Source organism: Sylvia atricapilla, chromosome Z (assembly GCF_009819655.1).
Source record: "Sylvia atricapilla isolate bSylAtr1 chromosome Z, bSylAtr1.pri, whole genome shotgun sequence".
NCBI classification, from domain to species: domain Eukaryota; kingdom Metazoa; phylum Chordata; class Aves; order Passeriformes; family Sylviidae; genus Sylvia; species Sylvia atricapilla.
This window is the reverse complement of record NC_089174.1, coordinates 36,221,446-36,234,595: the sequence shown is the minus strand read 5'-3', so window position 1 is coordinate 36,234,595 and position 13,150 is coordinate 36,221,446. Positions and strand designations below refer to the sequence as shown.

The window sequence follows — 13,150 nt, the reverse complement described above, 5'->3', positions numbered from 1 at the left end:
GACTGGCCAATTTGGTGAGATGAGCTTTACACTAAAGTGCTTGTTGGGACCAAAGTGGCAATGCTCATGCCTTTGCTTCTCCCTGGAGGGTGGGCCATGCTAACCTTGACCTTCTCTCAAGATGAGAATCATAGGGCTAACCACATCAAGAAATTGCTATTGGGAATCCTGTTACACCTCTTCTGGGGAACCTGGATGCTTGATTACCTCCCTGATATGCTTGTACACAAATGCAGAGAGCATGGGGAATAAACAAGAACTAGAAATCTTCAGGCATGTGCCAACGTAGGGCCATTATCTCATTGTATTTACAGAGATACGGTGGGATAGCTCATGTGACTGGAATGTTGTCTTGGATGCCTGTGTACTTTTCAGAAAGGTGAGGTCAACAAGATGAGCTGGTGGAGTTGTTCTTTGTCTGAGAGAGAAACTGGAATGTTTTGAGCTCCACTCAGGGACAGACAAACGATTTGAGAGCTTAAGGGTAAGATTTAAGGGACAAGCTAAAATGGATGATAGTGCTATGGGTGCTTACTACAGACCACCTGATCAGCAGGAGGACATTTGGGAGTCTTTCTATGGACAGCTGGAAGTAGCCTCATAATCACAGACCCTGGTTCTCTGGCGGACTTCAGTTACCTTGATATTTGTTGGATAGACAACACAACCCAGCACAGACAGTCCATGAAGCTCCTGCAGATCACTGATGATAACATTTTGATGCAAGTGGTGGAGGAGCCAATGAGGAAAGGTGTGTTGCTGTGTCTCCTACCAACAAACTAGGAGGCACTGGTTGAACACGTGAAGGTTGGAGGCCACCTTGGCTGCAGTGACCATGAGATGGTGGAATTCAGGATCCCATGTGAAGGTAGGAAAGCAATAAGCAGGACAAGAATCTGGGATTTCCTGAGAGCTAACTCTGGCCTCTTGAAAGACCTACTTATAAGAATCACATGGGATAAAGCTCTAGAAGATAAGAAGGTCCAAGAGAGTTGGTCAGTATTCAAACATCACTTCTTTCAAGCTCAAGACCAGTGTAGCCCTATGAGCAGGAAATCAGGCAAAGGGGACAGCAGCAGATCTGCATGGATGAGCAGAGTGTTTCTAGGAAGACATTTCTGGGATCTGAAAAAAGAGGCAGGCCTTGTGGGAAGACTATAGGAACATCACCAGAGTATGCAGGGATGAGACGAGGAAGACCAAGGCCCACTTGGCATTGAATCTGGTGAGGGCAACGGAAAGGGCTTCTACAAGTACATCAGCAGCAAAAGGAAGATTAGGCAAAATGTGGCCCCACTGCTGAATCAGATGGGTGTCCTGGTGATGGAAGACACAGAGAAGGCAGAATTACTGAATGCATTCTTTGTCTCAATCTTTACTGGTGAGGCCAGCCGTCAGGAGTCCCAGACCTTGGAGGCAAGAGAGGAAGGCTGGAGAAAGGAAACTTGGCCCTGGTCATAGAGGGTTAGGTTAGAGATGAGCTAGAGAGACTTAACACCCATGAACCCATGGGCTCTGATGGGAGGCATCCATGGCTGCCCAGGAAGCTGGCAGATGTTGCTAAGACAACCTCTATTATCTGTGCAAAATCATGGAGAACAGGAGAAGTGCTTGATGACTGAAGGAAAGTCAACATTACTGCCATCTCTAAAAAGGACAAGAAGGAGAATCTGGGAAGGTGTGTCCTGTCAGCCTCACCTCCATACCTGCAAAGGGAATGGAACAGCTCATTCTGGAGGTCATGCCCAGGCATGTAGAGGATAATAAGGTCATTGGAAGAAGTCACCATGGATTCACCAAGAGGAACTCATGCTTGACTGATCTGGTAAATTTCTGTGGTGGCATTGGCAGGATAGGGCCGTGAGGAGAGAGCAGGGGATGTTGTCTGCCTTGACTTCAGCAAGGCTTTTGATACTATCTCCCGTAACATCCTCACAGGTAAGCTCAGGAAATGTGGGTTAGAGGACTGGACAGTGAGGTGGATCAGGAATTGGCTGAATGGCAGCTCAGAGGGTCGTGATCAGCAGAGCAGAATCCACCTGGACACCAACAGCCAGTGGCATTCTCTGGGATCAACACTGGAACCAGTCTTGTTCAATTTGTTTATCAATGGCCCAGATGAAGGGATAGAATGTACCCTCAGAAAATCAGCCACCTCACTGAACTGAGGGAGTGGCTGATCCACCTGAAGGTTCTGCTGCCATTCTGTGGGACCTAGATAGGCTGGAGAGTTGGGCAGAGAGAAGCTTAATGAGTTCAACAAGGGCAGGTGTCAGGTCCTGCACCTGGGGAGGAACAACCCCAAGTGCCAGGACAGGTCAGGGGTTGCTCCTACAGGGCAGCTCTGTGGAAAGGGACCTGGGACTCTTGGTGGATCACAGGCTGTCCATGAGCTGGCACAGCCCTTGTGGCCAGAAGGGCTTGGGGTGCATTGGGAAGAGTACGGCCAGCAGGTTAAGATGTGTGCTCCTCACTACGTGTCCCTAGTGAGGTCACATCTGGAGTGCTGTGTCCAGTTTTGGGCTTCTCAGTTAAAGGAGTTACTGAAGAGGATCCAGTGGAAGGCCACAAGGATAATCAGGGGTCTTCAGCGATTTCTCTGCTGAAGAAACACTACAGGAGCTTGGCCTGTTTAGCTGGAAGAAAACAGAGAGAAGATCTCATAAATGCTTATAAATATCTTAAAGGTAGGTGCCCAGAAGGATGGTGCCAGACTCTTTTCAGTGATGCCCAGAGACAGGAGGAGAAGCAATGGCCAAAAACTAAAACACAGGAAGTTCCACCTCAACATGAGAAACGTCGTCTTTTGCATTGAGTGTGGCAGAGCACTGGAACAGGCTGCCCAGGGATGTTATGGATTCTTCCTCTCTGGAGACATTCAAAACTCACCTGGATGAATCCCTTGTAACCTGCTCCAGGTGACCCTGCGTTGTGCAGTTTGGGTTGAACTGGATCATCTCCAGAGCTCCCACGATTATGTGGTTCGGTGAACTGGCTTGACAATCATATTCTACCAGAAAGATGTCAGTAGTTCTGAGGGAAAAAAAGAAGATGCACTGCATTTTCTAGTTAGATATGCTTTTCGATGAGAGTAACAAGAATTGGATTTGTTTAGCTTACCATTTAGCAGCAAACAAACAAACAAACAAGCCAAAAACCACAACAACCCAAAAACCAGACCAAACCAAAAGAAACAACCCATTAAATAAGAAATAGTTCAAGGTAAACTTTTTTTTCCACAAAAATTTGAGTGTTGCCCTTGCTCTTTCAGATACAAATTATTCAGGCAATACACCTCCAGAAGACCTGCAAATTGCTTTACTTCTAGACTTTTCAAGCACAGTAGTACATTGCTTCTAGTACTGGTCCCAAGAGATCATGCTAAGATCCTTAATTTTTCTGCAGTGTAACACATGTAGATGTGCCCTATGTTTTTGTTAGCTCTTTGTTAAAATACATAGGTATTTATTTTTAAAAATAGGGATAGCTTTTTTTATTAATATTGCAAATCCCACTTGGGAATCAATTAATTTTCTAATTAGTGGGATGTGATCCAATGTGTGTTTGTAAGAAAGTTATCTGATTCTGGTCTAGACAAAGCTATTGTATGAGTTGTTTCTTAAAAATAAATATATAATAACAAATGTATGTTCTCTCCCATGAAAAGCTTAAAGTGCAGGTGTTACACTGTTCAACCTTTAAATAGTCTTCAAGGACGGGAAGAAAGCCTTATATTTACCATTATGTTCTGACATGCAGAAGGTCACTTTTGTTAAGTTTGTGGTCTTTAGTTAGTTAGAAATTTACATATATATATGTGAAGAAATTATTTTGTTTTTTTCAGAGCCTACAATTGCTGATTCACTGATTTTTCTATTCTGCTTTAATTCTGTTTTTTAGACTTCCACTTCAAAAAGCTAAAATGCAGGAACAACATGCAGACTGGGCTGAGAAAGCTGGAACTGTTCAGCCTGGAAAAGAGAAGATTGTGTGGACGTCACAGCAGCCTTCCAGTATCTGAAGGAGCCCTTACAGGGAAGCTGGAGAGGGATTAATTAGAAACTCTATTGATGTGACAAAGAAGAATGGCTTCAAACTGAAAGAGGGGGAATTTAGAAAGGAAATCCTTACGAATTATAAAATCATGAAAGAATTATTTACTGTGAGAGTGGTGAGGCACTGGAACAGGCTGCCCAAAGCAGCTCTGGATGCCCCGCCCCTGCCAGTGTCCAAGGCTGGTTTGGAACATGGCTTCACGCAACCTGGCCTCATGGAAGATGTCCCTACCCATGGCCTAGAACTAGATTGTCTCTAACATTCCTTCCAAACAAAACAATTCTATGATTCTATCTAGATGGTGAAAAAACAGGCTGACTAATTTTTCTTCTTTTAAAATGAAGAAAATACCAGTGTTATAAATGGGCCAGGAGACCTGCTCCTTTGAAAAGCCTTTATTAGTCAGCTCTTTCAAGGGGGAACTCGAGGGGTTGCCTGCACCGTCGCTGCTCCTGTCGTTGTTCTCGCTCCTGTCGCCGTTCTCGTTCCAGCCACCGCTGAGGAGGTGCCAGTCGAATCTGCTGCTCTCGCCGCAGAGTCGGGAGTTCCAGCCTCGCAGGAATCCCCTGGAACTCAACTCGGCTCGTGTGGTCTAGGGGTGTCACCTTTTCTCAGTCTCTTTGTGGTCATGGCGAGGCGGCAGAAGCAGAATCAGTCCTTAGGTACCTGAGGGTCCTCTCGGTGTTGTAGTGTCTCCCTTTTATCTGGATTTTGTGCTGGGTCACGGCTTTTGGGTCCGTTTGCCGGCAACTGCACTTCGGTTTTGGAGCGGTGCACCATGGAAGTCCTTGGATTTTCCTATTAGGCGGGGCCGGCAGTTCGAGGAGCCGGCGGGAATGGTGACAGCCTAGCCCGACGGAAGGGGAAGGGAACCCGGGGTTTTAGAGGGGGTATACAACTTGGAATACGATTTTTGAGGGTACAAACTTTGGTACAAACAGCATCATTTTCTTAACAGACAAGTAACAACTGGCATAATATTTGAACAGAACAATTTTTTTAACAAATGACAGACTGTGTAAAAAAATGGAAATCTCTTACATTTTATTCATTTCAACCAGCATCATCCATTTGGCAGTCAAAAACAGGTATTGAAACTACCTTCCTGAGTTTTCTGTCGCTCCATTACTGATTTCGGACACTCAGCTTCGCCTACGTGCCGCTTTCCAGAAACTGAAGCGCCTGTGGTCAAGACAGGAAATCTGGAAGTCAGCAGAAGCGCTGGTGAAGGAGGGACCGTGCCGGAGCCGCTCGGGCGGAGGGTGCAGGGCGGCGCAGGGCGGCTCAGGGCAGGGCGGTGCGCGCTGCCGGAGCTGCCGTCCGCGGCTTTCTCGCGGGCGGGCGCACACGGATCCCTTCAGCCCAGCGCGCTTCTCGGCCCGAGGCGCCAGCGGGACGGGGCGGGGCGGGGCTGGGCGAGGCGGGAGCTTCCCCGTGCCCCGCCCGTCTCCCGCCGCCGCTCTCTGCCCCGGGCGACGGGGGCAGCGGGAGGCGACGCGCCGGCCCTCGCCGTTCAGCTCGGCGGGGCCGCGGCCGGCAGCACGGCGAGGTGAGGCCGCCGGGCGGGCCGCGTGGGCGGCGGGGGCGAGCTCTGCCGGCTGTGCCCCGCCGGGCTCGGCTCGGTGGGCGGCGGCGGGAGACGAGCGGCGGCCCCGGCGCGGCGGCGGGCCGTGAGGGCGGTGAGGGCGGCGAGGGGCGGCCCCGCGCTGGCTCCGTCCCGCGTGCGCTTCCCGCTCGCCGGCGGCGGTGCTCGCAGAGGTGCCGGGCCGGCTTGCCAGGGCTTAGGTGGCGTGCTTGCCGGACACTGGTAGCATTTCTTCTTTCTTCAGCTAGCCTTCCCTCTTAAGCGTCTTGAGCCGGAAGCATCTTTGAATACCCGCAGCGGAGGTAGGAATAATAATGTTAGAAATCACTGCAGGTGTGAGATACCTCCTCCCGGCTACCCTTCCTGGGAAGGGTCGGACTGGGTGGCCTTCCGTCGTCTGTCGCAGCCCGGGCGGTGACCTGAGCCTATTCACCATCCTCCTCCTCCTTCCGAGCCAGCCCTGTGGGAGCCTGCTCCCCGCTTTCCGTCCCTCCCTGTGGGCAGAGCTGCGGAGGCCCTGCCGCTGCTCAGGGGACTGATGGCTTTTCAGAAGTTTGTGCCTCCAGAGGCCTTCCCGCCTCTGCTTGGAAAAGTGATACCTCCACCTTTTCAGAAGTTTTGGTTCGGCTTTGTACCCAAATTACGGTTGGGTACACAGTGGGCGCTGTGTTTATCTCCTGCACGCTGGAGGTTTGCCTTGTTTTACTTCATTGGATTCCCTTGTCAGCATGAAGATAGAAGGAGTTGATCAGGTTTCTGGAAAATCTTGAACTGACTCTTGAATTGACGTTATTTGAATGGCCTTCCATCTTACACCTTAACAGCACTTTGCTCTTAAACAACTATTTATAATGGATACTGATTTTTTCTCCTACTGGGAGGTCTTCATGTTTTACAGTCAAACCATATGTGTAGTTTTGCAGTGATGGGGAAATGGTAGCAATTTACTGAGTTTCTCATCACATATCTAAACTTACTGTACTCTGTTTCATAATCTTTATTTAAGATAAGTGGGTGTCCTATTAATTGTGATCTTAATAAGCTGGTTCATGTTGTATGGGAAAAGTATCAGTCAGAAAATAAAGTCATAAAAATAAGTGAGCAGTTTGACTAACTCTTGAGATAGTTCAGGTGTATGAGTTTACTTGTTTAATTTTGTTTTCATACACAGTATTTGCAGTGATAATTCCATTATCTAAAAGTACACCTAGACAAGATGTCCAGGTATTCTAGAACATTTTATCCTATTATTTTTGGATAGCCAACTTCTGTCATTGGGATAGATACCCACCGTAAACCTCTAGCTTCTGTTGTCCTACATACCTATTTGGGAATTCTCTTTAACTAGATAAAGGGCATTGAGGGTGTTTGATTATTAGCTTCTTGTAAAGTTGTCATTTGAAAGAAGATAGACTTCTTGAGCTGAAATACGATCAGTAAACAAGTGGTAACACTGACCCTGTCCTTGGTGAGATAGTGCATTTTTAGAGTTTTCGTAGTCTTCTGATCTGTTATTTCTATTTTAAAATGCATTAGAAAAGGAAGACCTGAGACCTGAATTGACTGCCAAAGAATTATTCCTGAGCAGGATGAGAGTGAAGTTGCTGAATGTGTTGTGGTGAAAATGCCTTTCCCTTCCTGTAAAAAGTGTAACTTGATAAGTTGGGTAAATAAGTGGGTAAATGTGACATTCATCTGAAGTAAAGAAGTTTGAGTAGTGGCCGTTGCTGAATGCTTCAGGGTGTTTTTCCTTTTCTTTTTTTCCTGCAGTTTGTAAATCCCCGTGAAAGGCATATAGAAAGTTTGTGGTCAGCAGGCTTGAGTTCAGTGCACAAACTTTAAATCTTCATTGGAAAAATGACCTCTTTTGAGGGTCAAATGAAGGGTTCATTTGACCTCTTTTGACTTGCAAATTTGAAGAGAAAAAACCACGATCAGACAGTGCTGCTGCAGAGATTGATAAGAAATCTATATGCTCTGTTTTGTGACAGTGTACAGTTCCTTGACTCCTGTGTACAGTCTGGGCAGCTTTGAAAGCAGAAAGAATGCTGCTGGCTATAGCTGGTTCTCACTATGGGGCTGTGAATAGTGGTACTTGTAAGTAAGATCCTGCTGTGAGTAAGAACCAACAGGGTTTATCTTTCGAAGATAATCACTACTCTGTATTAACTGTTTATAAAATGAAAATCAAAAGGTTTTGGCTCATTTTTTTCTGCACTCCATTTCCACCCACCCAAAAGATTTTGGAAGACTGGGCACACAAATGTTTGCTCTCTGATTCACTTTTTAAAGAATTACTTTTTTTTCCAATTTCATTTATTTCTTTTTTTAATTAAACCCAAGTTCTACTACCTTCTAGTCTGATTTAGTTGTATTTGGGTGTAATTAACTTGTCAATGGAAGAAGTTTTGATTAACATCTAATCCAATGTGCTTGAATTCAAGTGGTCACACATAGGAGTTTTATGACAATATCTGAAATAAACAAATGATTTCTTCCAGAAGCTCACTGGGAAGTTGGAAAAGAATCTGCAGGAGGTGGGGATAGCACCACTGTCTGCCTGAGGTGCTATGTAGGCAGGTATGCTGGTGGGGAATGAGGCAGCATTTTTGCTACTCTACTGTGTGTTTCGTGAATTTTTTTATCTCTCCTGATTGTTTCTGCTGGGCAGAAACATGGTTGTATGGAAGTACACAGTGCTGAACCTTCTGAGCAGAGAGACTTGGCTTTCCTTCTGGCAGTGAAATGTGCCATTTTGTTCTGTCTTTACCCCTAGTAAAGTGTTGGTCTTGAGGCTTGGTTGGCAATGTTGTTGCTCATCTGTAGTGTAAGATTGCTGGATACCAGATACCCTACTTCAGCTGAGTACAGTAAAAGAATTGCTCACTGTGGGAAGTAAAAGTGATGCCGTATCTTAATTTGCATGAGTATCTCAGAGTCTAAAACATCTCTCAATGAAGCACCGCTAGGTTGACAAAATAGAAGGATGAAATCTACTGTTCAGAAATCAGGAATTTTGCGAATATGATTACTTTTATGTCTGCCATGGACATTGTTGAATTTTATCTTCAGTAAAATTACTTTCTTACTCATAAAATCAGAAACTTATTTTAAATTCAACTCAAATTACTGTGCTAGACCAGATGTTTCCTGGAAAAGAGCATGTGCAAGCAGATTTTCATGTAAATGTGCTTATTGAGCTGATCTGCTTATCTCTCCTCCAAAATATTTGAGTGTATATATCCATGGCAGAAAGTTAAACAGTTTTCATTTTTTAAACTGATGAGAGAGGTAATATCAATATTGCAACTGAGGTAAAGCTTTTGGTCTTCAGTATATGAATGGAAGATTCTTCTGTGTCTTTCATGCCTTTCGTCTTCCTTTTGCTTTTCCTTCTGTTCAGTATAGAAATATGTTCCTAATTAATATAAATTATTTAGGTGCAAACAGCACTAGCTTTTCCAGTAAGAGCAGTGTATTGAAGTCAAACATGCTTTAATGAAATCAACGCCTATTTTCCTGTTTGTTTTTAACAGCTGAAAATAGCAGAAAAGGTGCTGATACTGCCAGATTTGTCTACTATCTAGGTGTATTGGCATTTTTTAACATGGTTTTGTGCCTGTGCTTTGAGCTGCATGGTGAACTAGTCATTCATTCTTTGTGCAATATAGTTGCTTTACCTCTGAAAATTTTTGAGTTTAACAGCTAGTCCCATATATTTATTTAGTAGATAAATTGCAGTGCAAGCTGTTACTGCTGATAATGTGAACCATTTTCTCTATTTTTGACAGCTATGAAGAAAATACCAGTTATTTTATTCAAGTCACACACGGAATGAATCACTGCATCTTGCTGTGCTGATAGTAGTTTTTCCATGTGTCACATGTACCTACTAATACAGCAAAGAACAGGATGCAGATAACTTCATGTTGGATTCTGACAGACCTTTTTTGAAATACAGTATTTTATTCTGGTATGCAGAATAAATAAAAAGTAAATCAATTGTTTTGTTCTTTGCTGAGATGGTACGGCTAATCACTGCTCCCATTTTTACTACTCTAGTGATCTGGGTTTCTTGGTTTTCAGGGATTATGTGTAAGACATACTTCTCAGGTGCTCCTTTTAGGATGACACAGTAGGAAAATCATCTGTGCAAGATGTGTTTCTGCAATTCATGACTTTCTATTGGAAATTTGTGCATGTCTCTGTGTGTGTTTTAATGTACTGTATCTAAACTTTTTGCCTTACAAGAAAAACAAAAAAAGAGAGCATGGTTCCTTTCCATGCCTTTGCTGCTTAGTGCTGACCTTACCTCATCTGTATGTAGCCCTGTGGATGTCCACCTGTGTTTACAGTGTATGTTCCAATGTAAATCCTTTGGGAATTGCTACCATTTATTAACTTTTAAAGCCTTGCAACCTGTGCATTGCAACAGTAGAGAAGAGGTTGCTTTGCTTAAGAGAATGTACCTTGAGAGCCTGTACAATATATTACTAGTAAATGTACCCATTTTAGATTTAACTAGTGACTTGTGATGCATATATATTTGCTGTCTGCCTGGTCTTCAGTACTTGTTTTTGCTGTCTAGAGTCTGCAGGAGTGGAGAAAGAAAAAAAGTTAATCTCAGTTTACAAGGAAGCAATCTTCTACAAACTACAGCCAAGATTCTCAGTGGAGTTTAAGGATTCAAAAAGCTAGGCCATTAGGCTTATTAAGACCAGATTTTACCATGTCATAAAATCAGTGTAGCCTATTTCAAAGAGAATTGCAACTACCCTTTGCCCCTGCCTATCTTTTAAGATGGCCTGTTTCACAGGAATAATACAAGTCTCAATAACAACCAGGAGTATCCCTGGTACTGCTAATTCATTATTTATGTTCTGTAGGAGCAGAGAAAGCAGCTGAGGATCAAAATGAAGAGCACTTGATGCAATGTAGCATTGAAATCAATGGAGTGTCTGCTCATATTTATGTTAATTGTTATTTTTAGATTCTTTTTTTAAATAATATGGTTCAGTCTGATTTATGTATTTATTTATAAGCTTGGGAACAAGAAGTTAGAATAGTAGTACCTGATGGAATGAGTTGAAACTGTCCAGTATTAGAAAGTAAAGTGCAAATTACTCCTCAAACAGCAAGACTAAATTAATTTTCTGAGTTAATTAGGTAAAAAGCAGTATGTCCTCTAGCCCAGTATTGTCTAATAGATTTTTGGGTAGATGTATGCTAAAAGGATGTCTGGTTCTGTTTATTGCAGATTTTCATTATATTGTTAGGAGTATTCAAGACGTCTCTCTCAAGATCTTGTGAAGCTTTATGTACAAGCTGATAGCCTGCAATGACCTTTCTTTGTCTTTCAGATGGAAATATCTAAACAGGTCAACACTAATACATTTACCTTCCTTGCTGGTTGTAAGCCTGTCAGCTGGTAGCTGTTGGACTATTGCAAAGAAAGTTTTATTGTGTGTATAAAATAGCTGTAGTTGGGGATGCAGTATAATGTGCCCTTTTTCATTTGCAGGTTTCCATACTTGCTGTGGTTCTTTGGATTTCTTCTTTTCCTGAAATGGTAGGACTAGGAAACAGCTGTCGCGGGATGAAGTCTCCACCACTCCTCATGGCTGCACTGGTGGCATGCATAATTGTTTTGGGTTTCAATTACTGGATTGCAAGTTCTCGCAGCCTGGATCTGCAGGTAAGTTTCCTTTTGCTCTGCATGTCACTTTGTATCTGTGTGAGTAATAAACATAGTTCACAAGAAGGATGATCCTGTTTCATGGGGCAAGTCAGGGACTTGAGCTTGTTGTAGGAACTTTCGCAAATTTTACGATTGTTGCTTATCAGTAGTGACAGACTGGATGAATGGGAGGAATGCCTATTTATACATGAGAGGAGCCCAAAACTTGAACATGCCTGCATGTGTGATACTTGTTACTTCCGCTCTCACAAAACGTTCAGCTGTCTTGTGCTGTTTCACATTAAAGATGTGACAAATGCCATCCTCTGTTTTTTTGTCCCCTCCCAACCTCTCAAGCACCCCCAGCTTCCTTGCCGTCATGACAGTAGGCAAAGCAGAAAAGACCTTGGCTTTTGCCAGCCCTGCTCAGCAATAACAAAAACATCTTTATATTATCAACCCTGTGTTCATCACAAATCCAAAACAGAGTCCCATACCATTCACTGTGAAGAAAACTAATTTTATCACAGTCAAAACTAACACTCTCATATCCCTAGGTTTGTCTTTGTACGTAACCCATAACATTGTGTACATACTCAGTACAAGGAAATAGGGGTTGCTCAGAAACTAAATCTGAATTTGTGTTTGTTAGTGGTCTTTCTGAAGAAGGACATGCAAGTCACATATAGTAATTAGCTTGTCTGATGATAACTATATTTTTTGTGGCTGCTGAACTTGGGTTTTAGTCCTTTCTGGAGCATTTGGTCTGATATAGGGCATGTGAGTCAAGTTTCTGGTTTGTGAGAATCTCTGCAGGACAGTTCATTTTGTGTCTTGTCTTGTGTCTTGTCTTGTGTCTTGTCTTGTGTCTTGTCTTGTGTCTTGTCTTGTGTCTTGTCTTGTGTCTTGTCTTGTGTCTTGTCTTGTGTCTTGTCTTGTGTCTTGTCTTGTGTCTTGTCTTGTGTCTTGTCTTGTGTCTTGTCTTGTGTCTTGTCTTGTGTCTTGTCTTGTGTCTTGTCTTGTGTCTTGTCTTGTGTCTTGTCTTGTGTCTTGTCTTGTGTCTTGTCTTGTGTCTTGTCTTGTGTCTTGTCTTGTGTCTTGTCTTGTGTCTTGTCTTGTGTCTTGTCTTGTGTCTTGTCTTGTGTCTTGTCTTGTGTCTTGTCTTGTGTCTTGTCTTGTGTCTTGTCTTGTGTCTTGTCTTGTGTCTTGTCTTGTGTCTTGTCTTGTGTCTTGTCTTGTGTCTTGTCTTGTGTCTTGTCTTGTGTCTTGTCTTGTGTCTTGTCTTGTGTCTTGTCTTGTGTCTTGTCTTGTGTCTTGTCTTGTGTCTTGTCTTGTGTCTTGTCTTGTGTCTTGTCTTGTGTCTTGTCTTGTGTCTTGTCTTGTGTCTTGTCTTGTGTCTTGTCTTGTGTCTTGTCTTGTGTCTTGTCTTGTGTCTTGTCTTGTGTCTTGTCTTGTGTCTTGTCTTGTGTCTTGTCTTGTGTCTTGTCTTGTGTCTTGTCTTGTGTCTTGTCTTGTGTCTTGTCTTGTGTCTTGTCTTGTGTCTTGTCTTGTGTCTTGTCTTGTGTCTTGTCTTGTGTCTTGTCTTGTGTCTTGTCTTGTGTCTTGTCTTGTGTCTTGTCTTGTGTCTTGTCTTGTGTCTTGTCTTGTGTCTTGTCTTGTGTCTTGTCTTGTGTCTTGTCTTGTGTCTTGTCTTGTGTCTTGTCTTGTGTCTTGTCTTGTGTCTTGTCTTGTGTCTTGTCTTGTGTCTTGTCTTGTGTCTTGTCTTGTGTCTTGTCTTGTGTCTTGTCTTGTGTCTTGTCTTGTGTCTTGTCTTGTGTCTTGTCTTGTGTCTT

General features: G+C 43.6%; 1 protein-coding gene across 2 annotated transcripts in view; it reads left to right on the top strand.

Annotated features, from left to right (window-relative positions):
* The first annotated feature begins 5,547 nt into the window (after window positions 1-5,547).
* Window positions 5,548-13,150, top strand: part of GOLM1 (golgi membrane protein 1) — a 36,460-nt gene continuing 28,857 nt past the window's right edge. The window contains exons 1-2 of one of the 2 annotated variants that reach the window (XM_066338778.1): window positions 5,548-5,605; window positions 11,215-11,336. In XM_066338778.1, the coding sequence (XP_066194875.1) occupies window positions 11,238-11,336 (99 nt within the window). In that variant the 5' untranslated portion in view covers window positions 5,548-5,605; window positions 11,215-11,237. Of the gene's footprint in view, window positions 5,606-10,205; window positions 11,337-13,150 lie in introns of those variants that run through there. The other variant, XM_066338777.1, reaches the window with a different exon arrangement.